The sequence below is a fragment of the Protopterus annectens genome, chromosome 2.part0 (assembly GCF_019279795.1).
Source record: "Protopterus annectens isolate FY-2018-M chromosome 2.part0, PAN1.0, whole genome shotgun sequence".
Classification (NCBI taxonomy): Eukaryota; Metazoa; Chordata; order Ceratodontiformes; family Protopteridae; genus Protopterus; species Protopterus annectens.
In genome coordinates this window covers 684991066-685015239 of record NC_056728.1, presented here as the reverse complement: position 1 = coordinate 685015239, position 24174 = coordinate 684991066, and the positions used below count along the sequence as shown (strand labels likewise).

At 39.4% G+C, this 24174-nt stretch overlaps 1 protein-coding gene across 3 annotated transcripts in view; it reads right to left on the bottom strand.

The window, feature by feature from the left end:
- Positions 1–24174, bottom strand: part of LOC122793190 (paralemmin-2-like) — a 1494700-nt gene that overhangs the window by 478103 nt on the left and 992423 nt on the right. For 2 of the 3 annotated variants that reach the window (XM_044061016.1, XM_044061018.1), the window contains exon 6: positions 14154–14255. The exons of the other annotated variant lie outside the window; for it this stretch is intronic. In XM_044061016.1, the coding sequence (XP_043916951.1) occupies positions 14154–14255 (102 nt within the window). The remainder of the gene's footprint in view (positions 1–14153; positions 14256–24174) is intronic. 3 annotated transcript variants of the gene reach the window in all.

Genomic DNA, 24174 nt, shown 5'->3' with positions numbered 1-24174 from the left:
CACACACACACACACACACACACACACACAATTAGTTACGCAAAGCTTTGACATATCAGCTTAATAATACCATAGACACACATGCACACACACGCACACATGTGCACACATGCTATTAGCTTTTAACAGTTCTGCTGGGGTGGTGATGAAATCCTTCCTGATGCATCATTCATTTGAACCATGGATGTAGCTCTTTAGGTAAAAGGTTCAGAATTTTAGGTCTCCCGGTGGCAGCTACTTGAGTAAATGGACCAAGCTGACAGTCTGGCTACAAATGAATACATGAGTTGTTATGATAAGATGTCGGAGTTATGGCCTGTGAGCAGTAAAACGTATGAACATTTTATTGCTGCCAATCATACTGGAGAGGAAAACTGAGTAGCCCCCCCCTATGCAAAGCGAGCGACAGTAAAATGATTGGGTTTCCAGGATTTCAGTCATAAAAAACAAGCAATATTCCCTAGTCACCACTATAACATTTTAATTCCTGACCATTTCTGATTCCATAAGCAGAATCGGGGAGGGGGTGGTGTTGGAATATGTCACAAACTGTTTATTTCAAACAACTGAACATTGTGAGGTTGTTTCATGTTTGCAGGATGCTAAAAGAAAGAAGAAAGATTTCTGGGTGGCACGATTCATAGAAACAAACAGCAGCAGCAGTTTACAATTTGGTGCATCTTAGAACTAATTTGCACTATAACTGCCAGACTTTACTAACCATGCAGCCTAGGGGACGGACCAATATGAATGCGTGGAATGCTTGGTTTTAGCACATTCTATACCCCATTAGTTGCAGCATTACTTCAGCACCACAGCTGTTCATGATACATGTGGCAGGGGTTGCAGGGTCTCCCCAGTGACCCTTGGTACCTGGATTTAATTTGGTGATGAGGGAGGATGAATCCAAGCAGCTATGGAGTTTGGATGTAGGGTTGCAGCATTTAGAAGACTTTAGATTATAGTAGAGGGAGTAGAGAAAATCATGAACTTTTTAAAACATCTTTGAAATATCTAGGTCACATTGTTGACACTTTGAGCTTACATCCAGTAGCACAAAATATAACAGAAATGCAATCATTTTAGGTCTAATAGATTTCTCTGAATATTTCAGATCTGATACTGTGGTGATGTATGCACCATTGCAAATTTTAGTATGAATTAGCAATCATGGAAATAGTGATATGGGGATGCAGGAAGAGGGAAAAAGTTTGCTTTGCCTGAGACTCTGTCTCATTATGCCCGTTATCTGAGTAGTAAATGTCCTTATGATGTCTTCCATATAGAGATAGGGAGGTCATTTGTCACGCATATTCAAATGGAGAAGATAGTGATTCTGCATCATGAGCTCCGACTATGGTAAAACAGAGAAGCTCTGCTCATTGCATTTTAACAAATGAAGGTGCCACCGATGTTTTTATGGTAGAGCATTACAATATTAATGATCCAGTATTCCCTCATTCCCATTCTAAATCTAATCACTGGAATTTCATCACATGTAGTGGTAGGAATGCAGTGACAGAGGGACTTAGCTATAGGCCACAATGCTTATCACACTAAACACAGAAAGATTTCAATGCATAGCAATACAGGTGCTTTCTCAGAGCTCTGACTATAAGAAATGCATCTGACCAGATAGAATGCAGTTTTTTTTCCACATCACACAAAAACAGAAGGCGCTAGTGGATTTTGGGGAGACTAAAAGAAAAACAGAAAAGATCCACTTCTCTACAAATGCTTGAAAATGCATACAAAGTTGTGGCCTTCCAGAAAATAGTGACAAAGACCAGGATATCTTCACTTTGCAGGCAGAAGGGAGAACCTAAAAGTGCAACAAGGGTGCTTAATTTGCTGCATCTGAACATCTGTTTGACCAAGCTACGCTTCTTATCTCCTAGAAGATTCTCAAGGACAATTCCAAAATGGTATGAATGAAGACAGTAGACAGAAGGTATATGTATTGAGCTGAGATGTAGGCCCTGATGTAGAGGCAAGCATGGACTTGTCTAATGCCAGAAGGTTCACAATCCACTTATTGCTTCATCCTGGAGTATGGCATACCACTCCATGGAGATTGGGTTCTTTTGGAGTTTTTAGGAACCTCTGAATGACACGGGTATTTAGCGGATGTGGATATCTACTCCAAGCGTTCACAAGTATGCACATGTGCTGCAAAGTCAGATCAGTACAAGTAGTCTCCATAGCAATTACTTGAGTAATGCCTGGCCTAAGTATAGCATCGGTGACCCTACAGCTCACTTACCTGGTTAAAAATGAAGTGCAGTTGTTATTTTCCTGTTCACATTGGTTTGCAGGTGTGTTTGTGAGTCCCTTGCATATGATGAAACGATGACATTTTAAAAGGCTGGTTAATTCTCATATGCATTTAGTAACTTAGTCACAGAGCAAACAGAATGGTTATTGGGAAGGTCTGTTATCAAATCCTAGATAAAGCAGCCATTTCATTAGTACTGTGCTTATACACTTCGACTAGGACCTGTGCTTTTAAAAATACATCTGACCACTTTATGAGTCTTGGATATGGGAGTTTCTTGCTGCATCCTCTCTTTTCCCGTCTATGTCTGATTACTTTTATATTGTATCTAGGGTCATGGATGTACTTCTGTGCCTGAGAGGTGCTCTGCCGAAAGCTGGGGAACGTAAATGCAATTATGCTTCCTTTGTTCTTGCTGGTGTGTGTGTGTGTGTGTGTGTGTGTGTGTGTGTGTGTGTGTGTTTGTGTGTGTGTGTGTGTGTGTGTGTGTGTGTGTGTGCGTGTGTGTGTGTGTGTGTGTGTTACATACATGAGGGGAAAGACAAAATTTCAAAACATTGGCTATATCTCAGCTGTTCGAGTAGGCTTGGTCATAAAACAACCTGAATGATAAGATGGAAGACTGCATTAATTAAAATTTGCTACACTGTGGTAAGTGACTTTCCATGATAAGCGGCCACATGCAGTGTGTATGTGATTCAGAAAACTACTTTCCATGACATGGACAATCCAAAAAGATTGGTCATTCACAGTATATATGTTAATCAGCTTATAATGAGAGGCTGAGTATGATAATGAGGCAAAAGAAAATGCAGCAAAGACTTAGAAAAGTATTAGCTGAGCAATAGAACTGCATTCACTGAGAATTTGAATCTAACTGAATGATGGTGTTCATGCTTAGGAAATTGTTAAATAATATTAAGAATGCCTTACACTTGCAATGCCATGCTCACTACTTCTTTCCAAATCATTTTAAAGTATTGTCCAACTTATTTAATATTTTGGTGCTTAATTACAGTAGCAAAGTAGGGTCTCTATTAGAACACCTAACATTCAAAATGTCAAGTGTTCTAGTATCGAACCCTACCAATCGAAAATACCAAACATCAAACATTCAGAACAGTGAATTTTTTCCTAGGGAAACAATTTGCTGTTCCAAAACACATACACACAACACAAGCACACCAAACAAACAGTAATCCACACACATACACCTAAACTCTTACACCTAACCCTACACTAAACTATACACACACCACTAACTATCCACTTACCTTAACCCAAACCCTAACCATAAGGTCTGTCACTATCGCACACGCACCTCACCCGTATCCTAACCCTAACTCACCTAACTCACCCTAACCCTCATGTCCACACAATCACACACATACCTAACTCGCACTCAATCGCACACTTACCTGAACCTGACCTGTAACTTTCCACCAGAGCGCTGAAAATACCAAAGCAACAGAAACGGACAAATGAATTCTTTCCTTAGGAAAGAATTCGGTTTTCTGCTTCTTCGATATTTTCAGTGTTCGCTGAAAACAGGTCGATATTAGAACACTCAACATTTTAAATGTTCGGTGTTCTAATATAGACCCACAAAGTAGACATACTTGAGAAGTTCGGCTACGGCAAGTTCAGAACTTGCTACTCTGTGGGTTGTTCCATGCCATGATGGCTCTCTCTGCTTACTCTCACATAGATTTACCTGGGTGGATGATAATTAGGGCTCAACTCATTGTTTCTGAATAGCTCAATTTGCATGATGTGCACACCTGCTAACCATCATGCAGAAGTCTCCTCAAAGCCATCCTTGCATGCACCACTGCACATCCACAGTCAGGGATATGCTTTCAGGGGAGGAACTATAATCCAGCATTTAATCCTCTGTACAGAGGTTTGCTATAGAGCCTGACTTCTTAACAGCAGACACAGGGATTAAGAACTGCCATGTTTCAAACCTGAAAGTGCCGTTGTATACCATAATAATACAGTTTCTGGACATGCAAGACCTGATGTGGGCATCAGTTCTTGCTCTTTTTCCCTGAGATTCTTCAAGGTGAGAAATCACGGCTGGCAAAGGATAGTGGGTGTGCCTTTTAGAGAATAGAGAGGTGGTATGTTGAGCAGGTAAAAATATTTCTCTATCTCCTCCAACAGGATTACAGCCAGAGGCTCCTGCAGGAGGGCTATGAAGGGCCTTACTGTAAGACTGAAGCTTGGAATGGTTTAGTCGAAGCTGTCACTTATGCAAATGGCATCCCATGCAATGACATGAGATGCTGCAATCCTGATCCCCTACATGGATGGGATCATGGGAAGATGAAGTTAAATATCAGGTGCCACCTGTACTGTACTATCAGTTACACATATAACACAGTGGTCTTTTTATCACTGTAGTCCCCTGAAGAAATCAAAAGGAATAAGCACCTGCTTAGGAGAAGACTGGAACACCTAAGGGAGGGGTTTATATCATAACATCGAACGACAACAATATCGAATCACATAACATCGAACACCTCACATCGAATGCTAAGAACCTCGAAAGCGTACAGCTGCGAAAACGGAAACCCCGGACTGACATAGTCGGCCTTCATAAAATCACGCACCCTGACCTCCACTGTGGTGCAATCTCGGAGTTGGTATATATAAGTAGGGGGGGTGTGGGGGGCACAGCCCCCCACATAAGGAATAGTTTGCAGTGTTTGTGTGTTTTGTGTTGTGTACAGGAAGAATGGTTGTGTGCTGCTTTGCTGGATGGTGTTGTGACGATTGAAGAGGTGTGGTTTTGTTTTCTATGGTGAAGTGTCAGGTTGAACGGGTGAGCAGATGGCCAAGTGTTGCTATTAGTAGGTTTAGTTTTCATAATTTTGTGCTTTCGAGGTTCTTAGCATTCAATGTTGTGTTCGATGCTATGTGATTCAATATTGTTGCCGTTCAATGTTGTGATATAAACTCTAAGGGAGCACTGCATTGAGAATACATACTGTACTTCATATTGACTTGCTGTTAATACTGACAGTAGTAGGAATTCATTTCAAAAATGAATAATTTTGACACCCCAGTACCAAGTCTGTCATCACTGCCATAGCTCAAAGGTAGCAGCATGACTGTTCAATGTTACTACTGTTTTTGTGCATGGATTCTTTTATGTTGACAACTGTTTCAGGATGCTAAGACTTTCCTTGCCATATTGTGAGGATGCCTCTAGGTTCAATTCCTACCAGCTTTAGACAGTGCAAATATGCATGATGATCAATACTGGTTGGGTGGAGATGTTTCACTATATAAAAGAGAAGTTTGTTACCTTTGCATATAACCTGTGAGTGAAATGTATGTCAGAGCACCATATTTTATTGGATATGTATCTCTGTCTCTGACAACGTTACTGCATCTCAGACTACAGATATCTATTAGTCTGTCTAAGTAGCTCATAGCTTTAGCCCTGTATCTGTCAGAGGGTAGGTGATGATGACAGTTGGTTCAGGTCCCCTTCTCAGTTGTATATTCTAACAGGCTTGTTAAACTGAGTAGAGTTTTGGCTCTAATAAGTGTATTATGTTTAAGTGAATTGTACTGTATCATATTTAGCATAGTTAAAAGCTTTAGTTTTTCATTGCTTTTTTTACTCACAACCTCTTGATTGCAGACCTCTCTCTTACATACATTTATTTTATTATTTTGTTTCTCTTCATTTGTGTTACTATTATATGTAGCAGCACAACAACCTACACCCATCCTGCCAGCAAGACCTGTCAGGCGCCCCCACAGGTGGCAGCAGCAGTGTCAGCATCACCATCACCACCAGCAGAACCCCCAGCACATCTGGGTCTCAGCCTGCCATAATCATCTACACACTTCCTGCCCTATCTGTATCACCCACTACAGGTAGCCCTGCAGCAGATGCTGGGATGGATATACCTGCTGGTAGCAGTGCCAGTAGAGGTGACACCTTTGCCACCCATCGGTAGCTGACAGACAGGAGGTTGGATGCCTCACTCAGCCATATAGAGAATCTCCTATAGTGACATGTTGAGTTGTGTCCCTGCCAAACTCTGTCACCACCAGTGGTAATGGACCCAGGGGATATGGTATCACAGTAATCGTCCATTGGATCACAGCTGGCAGAGACTGCAGTTGTGAATACATCATCCTATCCCCCAGCCTGGTACCCTCCTTCCTTTTTGTGACCACGCCCACCTGTGTTGGTTGGTTTCAATCACCCCCTCTAAGTCTTCTCTCTGTTCGAATGACGTCTCCTTCACCATTGTTTTCCCCTTACCTCACTGTGTTACCACATACTCTGTCAGTCATGTCTGTCTTCCCCTGCTACCTAACCTGTTCATTTCACCTTCTGCTTACTTCCCTTATTTCCTTCCCATCTTTTCTACTCCACCTACTTCCTTCCCACATTTCTTCTCTTTCCCCCAAAACAAAGCAGTTTTCCCTCTGTCATTCCATTCATTCCTTAGTTACTCAGCTTCTTTTCTACCCCCTCATTGCTTTCCCTTTTCATCACTTTCCTATACCCGCATTTTCAATGTTGGTTCCATTAAGAGGGTGCTTCAGAGCCATTGGCTCCTCTTGATGATGGATGATAAGATCAGTAAGGTTGTGGGGGAGACACCGAAGTTTGTATTTAGAAACTGTAAGTCACTTAAGATAATGTTATGCTACCCGGATAGGGAGGTCAAAGGCTGTGAGGGAGGTTATGGTGCATTTCCATGTGGTTCCTGCAATTTCTGTGGTTTAATAGAGAGTGATGATGTGTTCATATATTCTGATATTAATAAAAGGTTTAGATTCAATGTAAGGGCAATGTGTGTGATGAAATATTTAGTGTACTTGGCACAGTGTGGGTGCTGTAAAAGATTTTATGTCGGTAAGACAGATCGTACACTTAAAGAGCATATGAGGGAACACTCCTATAGTATATGAACGGGCAATACAACGAATGCCCTTGCTAGATATGTGACAACCAGTGATCGGATTCATCATTTTAGGTTTAGGGCCATAGAGGTTTTGAATATAGGTGTTAGATTAGGTAATGTAGAGCATAGAACTAGTGAGGTGGAACTTAGATGGATCCTTAAGCTGAGAGCTGACAAAGGATCAGGCCTGAATAGTATGGTCTCTATTAGACCGATATATGATAAGAGGGGGATACCAAGGTAGGATGTGCTTACCAGTTGGTTTAGTTGAGTTTGTTTTTTTGTTTTCTGTTTTATTTAATGTTATTTTATTAGAGTCCTAAGTGTAGGATTGTGAGTAACAGGATTTGTTTATTTTAATAAGTGATGACGTCACTAGGGCTTACGCATTTGGCATATGAGATGGGGATTGCTGTGGGATATACTATTGGTGAATTTGAATTGCCTTAATTGATCATTTGATTATTTAATGATGTATGTCTGTGTGTTTTATTATCATTACGGTCTGATGAAGCCAATGTCTGTTTGGTGAAAACGCTTACCAACTTGTAAATATTTTATTAAAAGCGTCAACACGCTTAAATTTTCTTTGTTGGATGTTTTTATGAGTGTTGTGCATCCTGCTGTCATCATTTGTTGTTTTTTACTTGGAGTTCTGTTTTCTGACAGCTGGTTTACTCACTGTGTGATTGTGCTCATATTATACTATGTATTTTAGCCTCAGTTGCCAGTGGGCGTGCAAATGAACCAAGTATCTTTGCACATCGACCCAGTTTTGCTTTTAGGAACAATAGGTCACTCAAAAAGCAGCTTTGCTACAGGTCTAATTCTATGCCTTTGCAGAATTTACCAGAGAGAACTGGTACATATATCTGTAGGAGATGTTTAGCTTGTAGTCATGTGCATATAGGTGGACAATTCATGCATCCGTCACTAGGATTCAAGATAGAAAGTGCTTTCTATGCTGACTGCCGAACAAAAAATGTAGTTTATTTTTGTTACTGTATCACATGTCCTGCGTTTTATGTAGGCAAGACCAATAAAATATTTAAGGATAGGATATTGGAGCATCTGAGAGATATTAAGAATGGCAAGGAAACCAGTGCTTTAGCTATGTACGTTGCTAAAGAAGGACCAAGGCATAGCTTTAAGTTTTTAGTGTTAGAAATCATGCACAGTACAATGAGAGGAGGTGATTTGGTTAATAGAACTGAATCCAATGAACAGAAATGGATTATAAGGTTTCAGGCAGACAAACCCCCAGGCCTGAACAATAAAGTTTCTCTAAAGCCATTTCTCAAGGTTAGAGCTCTTAAACATTGACTTTTAATTTTATTAATGAATGTTTTTATTATTGTCATTGCTATGTTTAATAGTATTTGTATCAATTGTTTTACCAATGTGACACTTCTAGCAACATATACTACATATTATATATATGTGAATTTACACACACACATATACATATATATTTTTTGGTAACAATCTTCGATTATATGTCAGAGATTTTAGTATCATTCTTTTTTATGCCTTTACTATTTTAATATGTTAATATCACTTAGTATGAGCTAGATCTTCACTGTGATTCAGCATTTTAGAGGTTAAATATGTATTTAAGTCATTAGCCAAGTTGATTGGCTCATTTGAATGTATAAAAGTAAATTTGTTATGCTATTTCTCATTCTAGTCTGATGACCCTGTTGATATCCGTGAAAGCGCTCACTTGTTTTTCCTTGGAATAAATTGTTCTCTTATACTTATTTGGCCGTGTGGAACCAGTGTGTTTTTACTCAGTTTTTATCTTTGCACATCAGTCTGCATATACACCATAACATAAAGCTGAAGCCTTTACTGTGTATTTTTCTATAGCTCACTTAGCAAATGGACTGCTTGGTAAAATGCAAGTACAGAGAGTTGATGGTTCAAATCCTCACAGCACTGAATGCTTTTCCTATTTAATAATCTTCCATTCCACAACTGAGTAACAAACACCTGGTATGTGCTTCACTGACACCTTTAATGTGACTGCTTCTATATCTCAGTTTGTAAATTAAGTACTTCATAGAATATAAATGCTATGTTATGAGAATTCAAGCCTTATTCTTGAATGTTTTCTTTTATTCTTCTGTTTTGTAAATGTGTAACATACACCTGCAATGTGCTTCACTGACATATTTACTAGGACTCATTTCATGGCTCAGCTTGTAAGTGAAATGCTTGATTTAAGGGCTGAGGGTTCAAGTTGTCTCAGGAGTGAATGCTTTTTCTATCTTTTATGCTTCCTTTTTCAAGTGTGTACCAACCTTTTCCATGAGGGCTTCCATGCCTCTAAATGAAGAGCTTGGTCAACCTTTAAGTTTGAAGGTTTGTGTCTCAATGATGGTTGCATTACAGCAGATGTATATACTAGTAAATGAAGAGCTTGCTCAACCCTTAAGTTTGAGGGTTCATGTCTCCTTAAGACTGGATGGTTGCTTTTTTAATGATGTTTGCATTATAAGTAGATGCATAATGACAAGAATCTGCTGCTATCATAACTGCTTTTGGGTGATATATTTTGTTAATGCATTTTTGTATCCTCCTATCTTAATCATACTGCCCTTACTACCTCCACTACCCTCCTATCTTAATAATACTGCCCTTACTACCTCCACTACCCTTCTACCTTAATCATACTGCCCTTACTACCTCCACTGCCCTCCTATCTTAATCATACTGCCCTTACTACATCCACTACCCTCCTAGCTTAAACATACTGCCCTTACTACCTCTACTACCCTCCTATCTAAATCATACTGCCCTTACTACCTCCACTGCCCTCCTACCTTAATCATACTGCCCTTACTACCTCCATTACCATCCTACCTTAATCATACTTCCCTTACAACCTTTCACAAGTAGCTTATGCATCCTTGGGTTAAAACCCAGCTGTGCAGATAGGCGCACAATAGGTGCATGCTGACAGCCATCAAGGGTCATGCACCATGAAGGGATAACACTGCTGCTTGTATTTCCCTGTGGGTGCAGCTTAGTCCATCATTGTTTTACTGCAGGTTCCTTCTGTGGCTGCAGTAATGAGCTGTTCTATACGTTCTTTATGTATATCTACCTGGCTGCATACATTCTTAAAGTTTTGGGGCTCATTGGACTCACATTCTAAACAGAGCTGAATTGGTCACAATCATGGATGTGATGCTTCTAAATCCCTTGAGGACTGTCATTCTTCAAACCATACTTGAAGTGTACCCCTGAACTCTGAAGAAGGCCTGTGCTTCCAAAAAACTTTTGATCAGTACAGCAGTTTATTCAAGTCCTTTTTCAGGGAGTTTTACATATATATGTGTGCCCACTTGCACATACACACGCATACCCCCCCCCCCCACACACACACACTCATTCATCCTTACATACAATTGAAGTGTGCATGTTACCATGATCAGCCTGCTTGAATAAGCCCACATTGATAATTATAACTGCTGATGGAATGGCCAGGAGTGGGGCGTTACATGGATACATGCATTACAAAGGGAGGGTCATGCAGAGTAAGGAAAAGTGACAGTTAATGTCGAGGTTACATGGAATGGGCTTCGTGTGTAGGCAGTGCTGTAATACATTTTACCTTTCGCAATGTAGTATGGTGGGGTACATCCAGCATAAACACATTGCAGTGCATGTATGAGGAGTAGCAAAGGAGCTGGGGATGGAAACACCTGTTGTCCTAACTGATACATGCCGACAATGGAAGAATGCAGCAGATAGATTTATTTTATTATTTTTGTATGCATTTTTAACCAGGTAAAATGACCAGGTATAAGTGTTTCTTTTCTTTCCTTTTATTTTATGTCTTTTATAACAATGCAAATCCACTAAGCACAAGTGTTTGTTTTCAGGGGCAGCTTAGAAACACTGGTTAAATGGCATGCTGTAGTCAAAAACTATGAACATCAATAAGCACGCTATAAAGTCTGGCATATTAGCAGCAAATGAGACTAACACTCTATAGTAAACCATCAAGATAACAGTGACATAATCATGTGAATTAAAAATAAAAAGAAAAGAAAAAAAAAAGAAAATGTGGAGACATACATACAAAAACAGAAGGGGTGCACACACAAAGGAATATAACAAAAACATTCTTGTTTAGTTTTGAGTTAAGATGTCTTTATCAACTATGGGCATTCCTAAATATTAAGGATACCACCACAAAATCCTACGGAGCTTTTAAGCACAGAGTCTATAGGCTGGAGAATGCCTGTCATACATTACCATTGTGGTGTCAGTATTACATGTCTTTACAAGGTAGCTGAAGGAAGGCAAATCTGCAGTTTCAGATGCGTTTTACACATTTGTACTTACCGCAGAGGGCAGCATTATCTCTAATACTTTTGGAATTGGGGGACTCTTTGGGAATGGCCTTGGGAGCTTGTATATTTCTTCATTTGTATACATTCCATGGGGATGTGTCTAAGAGTTCTCTTGGAATCACATTTGTATGAACAATGAAAAGTCTGAGTTAATGCCTTGATCAGAAAATAAATTGCTGTGGAAACCCACCAGTATCCTGAGTGACCCAAATTCAGAAACTGTGAACGAGTACTCCTGACTAAATATCCTTATTAACTTGCTAAAGTTCCTTTGTAATAACTTAGAGATAGGGATGGCTGAAATAATCAGATTTTATCCTGCATCATATTAATGAATTTTGGAACATGAAATTAAAAAATACAAAGAAAAATTCACCCCATTATTCCATGATATGCTTTGTTCCAAGAATTAAGTTATAAAACTTCCATTTTCTGTTGTGTATTTATTGATCATTTCGGGGAAGATAAAAAATATTAGTCTTCATGAAAATCATACCTGGATTAATTCTACAAAGAAATTTTTCATTGTAAAAATAACTTGTTTGGTCTAATTATACCAGCAAAATAACATGATGTGATTGCTTACAAGACCATTGAAAGTTATTTGAAAAAATACTAATCCCTCCTTTGTAAACAAAGATGTTGCTGTTTGCATTTTCTCAACATCTTCCTGTCTGATAATAAAGTATCATCATCTACAAAACTGCACCAACAGAATGTTCCTTTTGGTTAATTACAGTTATTCTGATGCCAGCTGTGATGTTACACAGAACAATGATGCTGTGACTGTATTATGGCATTGTGTTGTCTGTGTGTAGCTTCTGCTAGACATTACTGTTCATTTTATTTCTTTCTTTAACATTTGTTGACCAGAAAAGTCCGAATAGAACAGAACCTATTTTCAGTGGAGGCAAGGGGAGAAACACTCCTGACGCATGTCTGGAATGTGGGAGGAAACTGGAGTACCCAGAGGAAACTCACACAAACACACGGAAGACATGCAGACTCCACACAGAAGGCACTCCAGCTGAACATCGAACTGAAGAACCTCTTGCTGTGAGGCAAGAATGTTAAACGCTGCACCACTGTGTCGCCCAAAAACACATTTTTCCATAAACACAGTCAATTATCTGAAGGCATCAGTACTATACATTATATGTCTTGCCTTGCTCTCCAGATTATAACCACACACACACACACACACACACACACACACACACACACACACACACACACACACACACTCACGTGTGTGTGTGTGTGTATATATATATATATATATATATATATATATATATATATATATATATATATATATATTTCTTGATAACAAGAGTAATCATTCCTGCATAATTTGTATGCCGATACCAAGATTAATTGCTCCTGTACAAATAATTTCCCCTTTATATAAATATGCATGTTTGCATGTGTGTGTGTGTGTGTGTGTGTGTGTGTGTGTGTGTGTGTGTGTGTGTGTGTATGTAAGTGTGTGTGCGTGTACATGTATACTCATACCCCAGGATTCAATAATACCTACACTAAGTCTTTACTAAGTGTACACCATTCAGAGTGAACAGACAACACAGGCATAACTCACACCTTCTTCCTTCTAATTTTAGTTTTTACTTATGATTTTCTTGCAGCTTTAAATATTGACAGGGATTCATAAAGATTACCACAAAGTGTAGACTACATGCACACAATGTAATCTTTCCAAGTGACTATAAAGCACAAAAATGTGGTAGGGATATTCTTGAATACATATTGTGTACACTTAAATTAGACATTATAGAATCTGGCCCATAAAGTATTTTAATTTTAAAAGACAATGAAATATGTGAAATGAAGATGAAAAAATAACAGCATTTTAATCAACAGAATCAAAGGAATTATTTTCTTTGGTAATGCGTACGTTTGCAGACCAACTTTCAGTCATTTTTTTCCTGCGGGTACTGTTACTGCATTTCCTTTGATGAGCTGTCAAGCAGTGGCAGATTTTATATGGGTCCTATTGCATTCCCTGTACTAATATTACAGATGGGTACATGAAAACAGCATCAGGCAGCTCTAGTCACTTGCCCAAGGTCTCATCATAATACCATGTCCATGGTACATTTCACATCTGTGATCCTTTCCAACATGAGTGATAGAATTCCTTCCAAAACAAATGCATCTTAGTAGGCATCTCTTTTATATAATAACTAATTCAAAATGAAACACAAGAAAACAAGAAATGTTTTCTTAATATATTATTATCAAGAAAGATTGTATGAAAAAGGTTGTGCAAAATGAAAGCAATTCATGGTTAAATGCAGCAGTAAATAAAATGTAGTTTTGTTTTCATATAGTTACAGTATGTTTATGTCTGTATTTTATATACAGTCATTTAATAACAGGTCCATTTGCTAATCTAAGGAACAATATTCCTGCCTTCCTGCTGACAGCTGTAAAATGCTGCAGGCCTTGACTGTCAGGTTCTTGCAGCACACATGAATATTATTTTTCTCATACAGTTAGATGTAGCCAAATTACTGATTTTGCTGTTCTCCTGGCTACTGTGCTGTTAAAGGCACTTACCAGGTCCTCTGCTTGCTCCTTCATACCCAAAAATCAAGTCCTTTCTCTGGAAATGTTGTTCAGGGAGGTCAGGAATCTGTGAGTAAATATAATTCATCGCATCTATTAGCAGAAAACAGGAAATACAGTTAGTGTGGATCAAGGGTTCTCGTGGATTCTGTGCTTAGACAGCAAAATATCTGGATTGAATGCCTGAATACACTTGAACAAAGTATGCTGGTCCAGCCTTGTGACCTGTATTCAGTTGACTAACTGAGGCATGACATAATGGTTCCAATTGGCTCAAGCTTTCTGAATCCCGCATGAATTGTATCCGTTGCAAAAGAGTAACTGGCAAGCTTTAATGAAATCAATGACGGACTTTTGCTTATTATGTAAGCACACCACATGCTTTGCTCCAAGCTGTTAAATTCTTCCATAAATGGTCACCATGCAAAGTAAGGGGCAGCCATAGCCAACCATGCCATTACACAAGCTTTCAGTAATTACATATCTCCATCAGGCCTGAATCAGTCATCCAAATTATACTAAAGGCATACCAGGCATTTTTCAATATATTCCTTCTCAAGCTTACTCAAGAGATCACTGTTATATTTTTTTTCCCATTTAGGTAATTTGTCTCCAGTCAGTTATGCTGTATAATGCAGATTCCTTTTGGTGTATCTGAATAGTGTCCCTTGTGTTTCTGCAAAGTAAAGTGAGGCCTAGTAACTTCTCAGAAATATGACTGACTCATAACATTGAAAACTATTAATACCTTCATAGGTAAACAGGCTCTTCAGCTTCTTGTAGTCACAAGTCTTAAGGGAGGACTGTACATATCACAATATGCTGCAGGAAGGGTGGGCTTAAGGGAGGACTCTACATATCACAATATGCCGCAGGAAAGGTGGGCTTAAGGAGGACTCTGCATTTTAATTGAAGATTCTACACATCACAGTATGCTGCAGGAAGAGTGGGTTTAAGGGAGGACTCTATATATCACAAAATGCTGCAGCAAGGGCAGGCTTAAGGGAGGACTCCACATATCACAATATGCTGCAGTAAGTAAGGGCTTAAGGGAGAATATCACAATATGCTTCAGCAAGTGCGAGTTAAGGGATGACTCTCCATATTACAATATGCTGCAGCAAACACATACTTAAGGAAGGACTCTACATATCACAACGTGCTGCAAGCAAGAATAGAAAATGGAAAATGCATCAGTTTTCAGTTAAGGTACAGTATTAGCATTGCAAAAGAAAAGATAAAAAGCCAGATTAAAGGATAAAACTAAGCCACCAAGCCAATAAGAATGATAAAAAATAGCACATATAGCATTACTTAATAACATCTACCATGTCAGGTAGTATACATGAATAATGCAGTTTTAAGAAAGCACTCCAAATGGTCCTCAAGAATCAGTCCATTAATCCAGATATTGCACATAGATAATATGAATCAGACTCATGTTACATGCAAAAATAAAAGTAAACTGAGTTCACTGAGACTTTGAAATCTGGGTACATATCTACAGAGAGACACATCAGTTAATAGTTGAAATCTTTCAGGAGAAGTATGCAGTTTTCATACAGTAAGCAAAATCACAACCCACTATGTTATATATCTATATATGAAAATATCTTCCAGATGATAGATTGTCTGATAGTGATACTTATAATTACATCCTTTGCGCAATCCTACTGAAAAGTCACGTTACATCTCTATGATACTAGGCCATTAATCCTTTTAAAGTGTAGTCATACATTTGTGGATAACTCGACAGGTGTGAAGACCTGGCTGCAGTATGTATAACATTACAGCTATCAAGATACAACTGCAGAATGTAATATCAGTAAGGGAAACATCTCTAGACAGCTGCCAGGTACAAATAAGTTAATTAATTATAAAAATCTTACATTTTCAAACTTTGGTAGCCATATATCCAATGCTGTAATTTTTATAGGTAGAAGATTAAACATGTAATATTTTTGACGCAGAATTATTCAGAATTTGTGACAAACCTGGATTTCATGTTGTGTCAAACACCCTCACTACAACAATGAGGAACTCTAACATCTTAACAGTAGACAATCCCATATGTCCAAACACTGTGATGTATTATTGCATTGTAATGTTTTATCCTTGTATTGTGACATTTTATCCTTGTATTGTGACATTTTATCCTTGTATTGTGACATTTTATCCTTGTACCAGATTCTTTTAGCATGTGTGACAAAAGGGTTTATGATAATCAAGCACTTTTAAAATTGTGACATGCAAATCAAGGTGAAAAGAAGGCCTTTTTCAAATAACTGATGCAGGAACCCTAACCTCTGATAGAGCTTTGCCTTGTATTCAGTCAAAGAAAATGGGTGTTATTCATAAAAATATTTTAGCAGAAGTGACTGCTGATTTGTCTTTAAAATATCACAGATGATACTTGCCAAGTTATATATGGTCTACCAACACTGATTTATTATTTTACGATGGCAGTTTAATAAGAAGAACCCCCCCCACACACACACCTATTTGTCTCTCCAGGTTTTAGACAAGCCTAAGCAGGGAAGAAGGGAGGATGACTTGTGGTGGTAGTACAGAGGAAGTAAGGAGGAAGAGCAAATCTGTACCCATTCCATTGCTTGCATGCCGAGGAGAGAGGAAGAAGAGGGTAGAGGGAGGGAGATTGTGAGCATTCTGATCATCTAGACTTAATTTCCTAAGACAAATGTACTAGGGTTAACATAAATAACTGCTGCAGTAGTATTTATACTTGAGAAGATTCCTAAAGCTCATGGACCAGTGTATGGCTGGTTCTAAGTGTGTTAGCTGAAGAAACGCTTGGAGGATGGTTGTGTATATTCTATCCTGGCTCTAGATGCAATGCCCTGGTTGTAATACTTAGAAAAGGTTTGGACTGAGAATCAGCTAGCTGATTCTAAAAGATCCCCCAAGGAAAGCAGGCGTGGTTGTTGTGACTCCAACCTTTCCCGGTTATCAAATGCAATAAATAAATAAATAAATAAATAAACAAACAGAATGAGCCATTATCTGACCTAATATGGAGTAACAGACACATATGCAACCAGTTCACCATTTTGAGATATTTTGTTTGGAGAATGACTTTCCTTTTCTACCTAAACTTCCTACCTAAACCTACTTCTAAATAACTGCTGTGGCTTTCTACTGATTTTTTGCCCTGTCCAGACAAAATCTATATACATCCTGGAAGCATAGAATCCTCTCCTCAAAATTATAACGTACTTAGATATCAAGTTAAATATGTCATTAGGAAAAGCATGCAAAATTTCCTTAACCAGCAATTCCATCAAAATAATCCCAACGATAGTAGGGAAACATTAATAAATGCCTTAAGCCAAGGTGAAAATCTACAGCCAAACATTGCGGTTTGATCATTGGCATAATGTCTAAGGTGTTTACCTTACAGACCCAAGATAGAGGGTTTGATTCTTATATTTGGGAAGCATAGCAACAGCATACCCTATTGCAATAGTTATAAACAAATCCTATCTGAATCTGATATTTCAGTTCTGTAAAAGCTGTGTTATATAATGCTTCTTACTAAAGAAGGAATAAACATTTCGCTTAGCAATTTTAGACCTTTTACCATACTATCCTATTGTTAAAATACTTGAAAAAAAATGTATACAAAATCAGCTATTACATCACTTTATAAAATAATCTAACAATTTGTTATCCTTGACATGTTTATTACCCGGATTCCGCATAGAGAGTGCTCTTTTATTTTTCTTAAATATTACTGTTGCTATTCTCTTAATGCTATTTAAGGCCTTTTATACCATCTCTGACACTCTCTTTATAAAGGTTTGCTAGTACAGATCTGGCATTAAATGGTTTAAACATTATCTCTTTTATTGAAAACAAGCAGTAAAATGGCTGCAAGCAGTTTTTACTTTTGTACCAAGTAATACAGGTGTTTCACAAGGATCAATACTTGAACAATGACTGTTCAGTATTTTTGTAAATGCTGAGCATGCAATGACTCCTGATGCTACATTTGTACAGTACGCTGATGACTGCACTGTTATTTGTGCAATGACTCCTGATGCTGCATTTGTACAGTACGCTGATGACTGCGCTGTTATTTGTGCAATGACTCCTGATGCTACATTTGTACAGTATGCTGATGACTGAACCGTTATTTGTGAAATGATTCCTTATGCTACATTTGCACAACACACTGATGACTGTACTGTTATTTGTGCAATGATTCCTGATGCTACATTTGTACAACACGCTGATGACTGCACTGTTATTTGTGCAATGACTCCTGATGCTACATTTGTACAGTACTCTGATGACTGCACTGTTATTTGTGCAATGATTCCTGATGCTACATTTGTACAACACGCTGATGACTGCACTATTTGTGCAATGACTCCTGATGGTACATTTGTACAGTATGCTGATGATTGCACTGTTATTTGTGCAATGACTCCTGATGCTACATTTGTACGCTGATGACTGCACTGTTATTTGTGCAATGACTTCTGATGCTACATTTGTACGGTACGCTGATGACTGCACTGTTATTTGTGCAATGACTCCTGATGCTACATTTGTACAGTACGCTGATGACTGCACTGTTATTTGTGCAATGATTCCTAATGCTATATTGGTACAGTACTCTGATGACTGCACTATTTTTGTAATGACTCCTGATACTACATTTGTACAGTACGCTGAAGACTGCATTATTTGTGCAATGATTCCTGATGCTACATTTGAACAGTAAGCTGATGACTGTACTGATATTTGTGCAATGACTCCTGATGCTACATTTGTACAGTACGCTGATGACTTGCACTGTTATTTGTGCAATGACCCTTGATGCTACATTTGTACAGTACGCTGATGACTGCACTGTTATTTGTGCAATGACCCCTGATGCTACATTTGTACAGTACGCTGATGACTGCACTGTTATTTGTGCAATGATTCCCAATGCTATATTGGTACAGTACTCTGATGACTGCACTATTTTTGTAATGACTCCTGATACTACATTTGTACAGTACGCTGAAGACTGCATTATTTGTGCAATGATTCCTGATGCTACATTTGAACAGTACGCTGATGACTGTACTGTTAGTTGCGCAATGATTCCTGATGCTACATTTGTACAGTACACTGAAGACTGCACTATTTGTGCAATGATTCCTGATGCTACATTTGTACAGTACGCTGATGACTGTACTGTTATTTGTGCAATGATTCCTGATGCTACATTTGTACAGTACACTGAAGACTGCACTATTTGTGCAATGATTCCTGATGCTACATTTGTACAGTACACTTATGACTGCACTGTTAGTTGTGCAATGATTCCTGATGTTACATTTGTACAGTACGCTGACGAGTACACTATTATTTGTACTGATAACTCCTTTAGTCCGTTGCAGAAATCCATGCAGCTTTACCTTCAACACCTAGATCACTGGCTTAATTAAAGACTCAGATCTTTTATTAAATGGCAATAAAACTAAACTACTCATATTTGGTTTCTGTGAAATCTCAATTACTTCACAAGGTAACACACCAAATTGAATGTCTCCCATCCCAAACCTTTAGACAAAAAAAAAATGGGAGGGTGGCCTAATGGTTAAGGTGTTTGCCTTACAAACACAAAGTGCAGGGTTTGAGTCTCACAAGGGATAATTAGCTAGGCTTGCAAGGGAAGTTAGCTTAGTACTAACCTATAAATCACATATTCATAGATCAAATTATCTTAACTTTGTAACCTCAAAAACTCACAAAAAATTGGGTATGTTATAGAACTCAAAATAATACCTGACAGAAACGGCACAGGTAAAGACTGCCCAGACTTTATTACTGCATAAACTATTCCATCCCTCTTCTATTTCTCTAATATTCCAAAATCTCACCAGCTAGCAGTAACATACAATAAAATATAAAATTATATTACAAAAGTCCCCACCAAAATTCATCATTATAAAACACTTCATAAGATTAATCGGTTAGAGCTAAAGCACCTTTTAACAAAATTCTGTATGAACCTAGCAAATGCCCACCTATCTCCATTTTTTTCAAAATATATGCCTTGCAGAGACCTATCTCAGGCCCAACACTTCCTAGAAGTTGTGAAATCAAACATCCACTTTGGTGACCCCCGATAATCTGTTTACGTAGCCAAGCTGTGGAATTTTGTTCCCCCTAGACCTTAGACATGAGAGTAGACTTAAATCATCCTGTACAATTAAAAAAAAAAACTACCCAACTTCCACTTGATCCTGCACTTGTACTTGAATTTTCTTCTCCATCCATCCTCTCTCCATCTTATCCATCCTGGTCTATACCCCTCTTCCTCTTTCTCCTTTAACCACTATGTTATATACATTGTTAATCTTATATTTAACTTTTACCATATGTTATAGTTGTATTTATTTGTAACCTTCATTACTGATGTGTTCCAATTGTGTACCTATGTACTTTGTAATTGTTATGCATAGGCATTCAAAAATGTAACTAATTTTTGTTACCAATGCTGTATAACTGTGGAACTTTTCTCCCCAGGCCCCCATTGAAAACTGGCTTTTAGCTCAGTTGGATTATTCCCAGTCAATACATAGAAATAAATAAGTAAAACATAAATAAGTTAATAAATGCAATCTCAGTCAAAAGAGAGTTGTGAGTAGCACTTCTGACCTGTGAGTAGCACTTCTGACCTGTCTACCTTTAACTTCTTTGAAGAGGGTATGACCCTGACCTTGAGCAGTATCCTACCTTCACCTAGAATGATGCCACAATACAGTGATAAGATGATCAGCTTTAATAATTGGCTTAAATTCTGGTGTCATTCAAAGGGGATCCAATGTCTGTCTGCCTGGGATGACATGCTGGACAAGCCACGCTGCTTCGCAAGGGACGGCTTGCACTTGTCACCCCTAGGCTTCCGGATATTGGCAAAGGCTCTTGCCACCCCATAGTGCCTTTTTTAGGCAAGGCTCAAATTCTAAACCTACCACCCTAGAACACAAAAAAGTAAAAAAACTAAGGGTAATGCTGCTCAATGCCAGAAGTCTCAATCTCAAGATGCACGCACTCGAGGCCCTTCTCAGTATGGAGAACATCGATGTCTGTGCTGTGACAGAAACCTGGTTCAAGGCTCCTGAGAGCACCCCAGCACTATCAGGTTTCACCTCATATCATGCGTTCCGGCCCCAAAATCCGGACAACACCAAGAAAGGAGGGGGGGTGTCCATATTCATAAGGGACACCCACACCTCAAGGTTGGTGGCAATGCACGATGCATCGGAGACCATCCAGGTGCAATTAACCATAGGCAAGACTGCTCTGCAATTTGTAGCATGTTACAGGCCACCCTCTCAAACTCAGGAACCTCACATGGCCTTCCTGAAAACAATGGACGGGATAAATGTATCTCCAAACACCATCATACTAGGTGACTTCAACTACCCTAATATAGACTGGGAACACTACTCAAGCCCAAACACTCTAGCCCAAAGGTTCCTGGAGTTCATAAACTCAAATGCCATGGAACAACTAGTCACCATCCCCACAAGAGGAGAAAACATACTTGATCTCATCATCTCGAACATGGGATCACAATGTTCAACACCGAAGTATACCCCTCACTGGTGAGATCAGATCATAAACTAATCTCGCTGGAGGTCCTCATCCCGCCCCACCTGAAATAAAAAGACCACAGTGAAAACTTCTCAAAAGCCGACTTCACACTTCTAAAAACTAGTGTGGTCTCCTTTAAGGCCCCTGAGCCAGTGGTAAACATTACTCAAACCGCTGAATCACTTACAAATGCCTTCTACCAGCACCTACAGGACTGCATGGATCAGGCAATCCCAAACAAAACTAAGACTCTTTGTACCAAAGGCAAGCGTCCAGTCTGGTGGACCCCATCCATAAACAAGCTCTACAACAAAAGGAGGAAGCTACTACAAGATAGAGCAAAATCCTTGAAAGGTAAGACACCTTTGATCATTATAAGTAAAAAACTAAGAGCTCTCATAAAATCATCCAAGGCAAATTTTGAGAGAAAAATCGCCAAGGACTCAAAAGACAATCATAAGGCCTTCTTTAGCTATGTTAGAAATCTAGGAGGAAACTCCCAGATATGCTCAGAATTAGTTCAAAATGATGTGAAGATTACTGAACCTACACACATTGCCAACATACTGGCTGACAGGTTCAGTGCAAACTTCTCCCCTCCCCCCCAAAAGGAGAGATATCTATACCAGAGGATTGTAGCCCCCCAAACATCTCCAACGCCCAGGTGAGAACTGCTCTCTCCAAAGCAAAAAACACAGCATCCATGGGACCGGATGGTGTCCCTGGCTGTGTGCTCCATGAACTCAATGAGGAATTAAACCCGCAGTTAGGACAGCTGTTTAATCTTAGCCTCACCTCAGGATATGTACCCAAGGAGTGGCGCACGGCGACTGTGGTCCCACTTCACAAGGGCGGTGCCTCCACCGACCCTGGAAATTACCGTCCTATTAGCTTGACAAACCTTATCTGCAAAGCCATGGAGAGGATCATAATGGAACTCATAAATAAAGACATAGGGAACTTGCAGACTTTGGATCCAACCCAGTTTGGCTTTGTCAAAGGCAGATCATGCCTTTTAAACTTGGTTGACTTTTTCGAGACAGTCACCAAGGCCATTGATGAGGGAAAGGCAGTCCATACAGCCTACCTTGACCTGGCAAAGGCCTTCGACACAATACCCCACTCAGGTATCATCGAAAAACTCATCAGCTTGAATGTAAACCCATACATCACAAGATGGGTTGCAAACTGGCTAAGTGACAGAACCCACAGGGTCAGAGTTGCTGGAGCCATGTCAGACTCAAAGCCTGTCACAAGTGGTGTCCCACAGGGCTCAGTCCTGGGTCCACTCTTGTTCGGCATCTACTTTTCTGAAGTACAAGCAAACACAGGAGGGTTATGGCTGACAAAGTTTGCAGATGACTGCAAACTGGGCGCCATAGTCGAAAACACATGTGACACAGATATCCTTCAGAAGGGCCTCACAGAAATGGATAACTGGTGCCAGAGCCATGGCCTAAAGTTAAATGCCAAGAAATGCATAGTCATACCCTTCGGGAAAAACAAGGTTACCCCTAGCTACCATATAGGTGGCAATCCACTGAGCACAGAAGAAGTCATCAGGGATCTGGGGACCCAGGTTGACAGTAGCCTTTCGTTTGACACTCATGTTGCTAAAGTAGTTAGGAAAACCTTCTACATTGCCCACCTGATCATGAAGGGATTCACATCTAGATCAAGGGAGGTCATCGTCCCCCTGTACTCATCACTCATTAGACCTATGATTGAGTACAATGCCCTATTCGTTATGTATCTGACCCGACACCTGCAGCAGCTGGAAAGGCCCCAAAAGTTCCTCACCAAAAGGATAAAGGGTCTCAAAAATATGTCTTATGCTGCCCGACTGAAAGAACTCCAGCTCTATTCAGTCTCATACCGCTTGCTCAGAGGTGACCTGTGCCTGACATATAAGGCCATGTCAAACCCTGATTTGATGAATATGCTTCACCTCAAAAAATCTAGATCCCTCAGAACCACAAGGGCGGGAGACTTAAACCTTGACACGGTTATTAATAGAACGTGCTGGAGGGACAGATTCATCACCCAGAGACTCCCTATGCTGTGGAACAAAATCCCGGTACATGTGAGGCAGAGCACCTCGCTAGCCTTGTTCAAGAGGAATCTTGACCACAGGATGGGGGATCGCAGATATACCCCAGGGATTACTTCAGTGTCACTGCTTGACAGAGGCACAGCAAAATAATAGGCATAGTTTTATTCAAACTAAAGGGGTGGCGAAAGCCAAATAACTATGGGCTAGGCTTATAAATGCCCTTGGGCAGATAGCCTAGTATGAACCTATGAACCTATGAACCTATGAATGGAGGAAAAGTTTACAGTAACAAATCTTTCCAATTAAGGAAGGTGCCTTTTGCCCATTCTTCCTAAATTG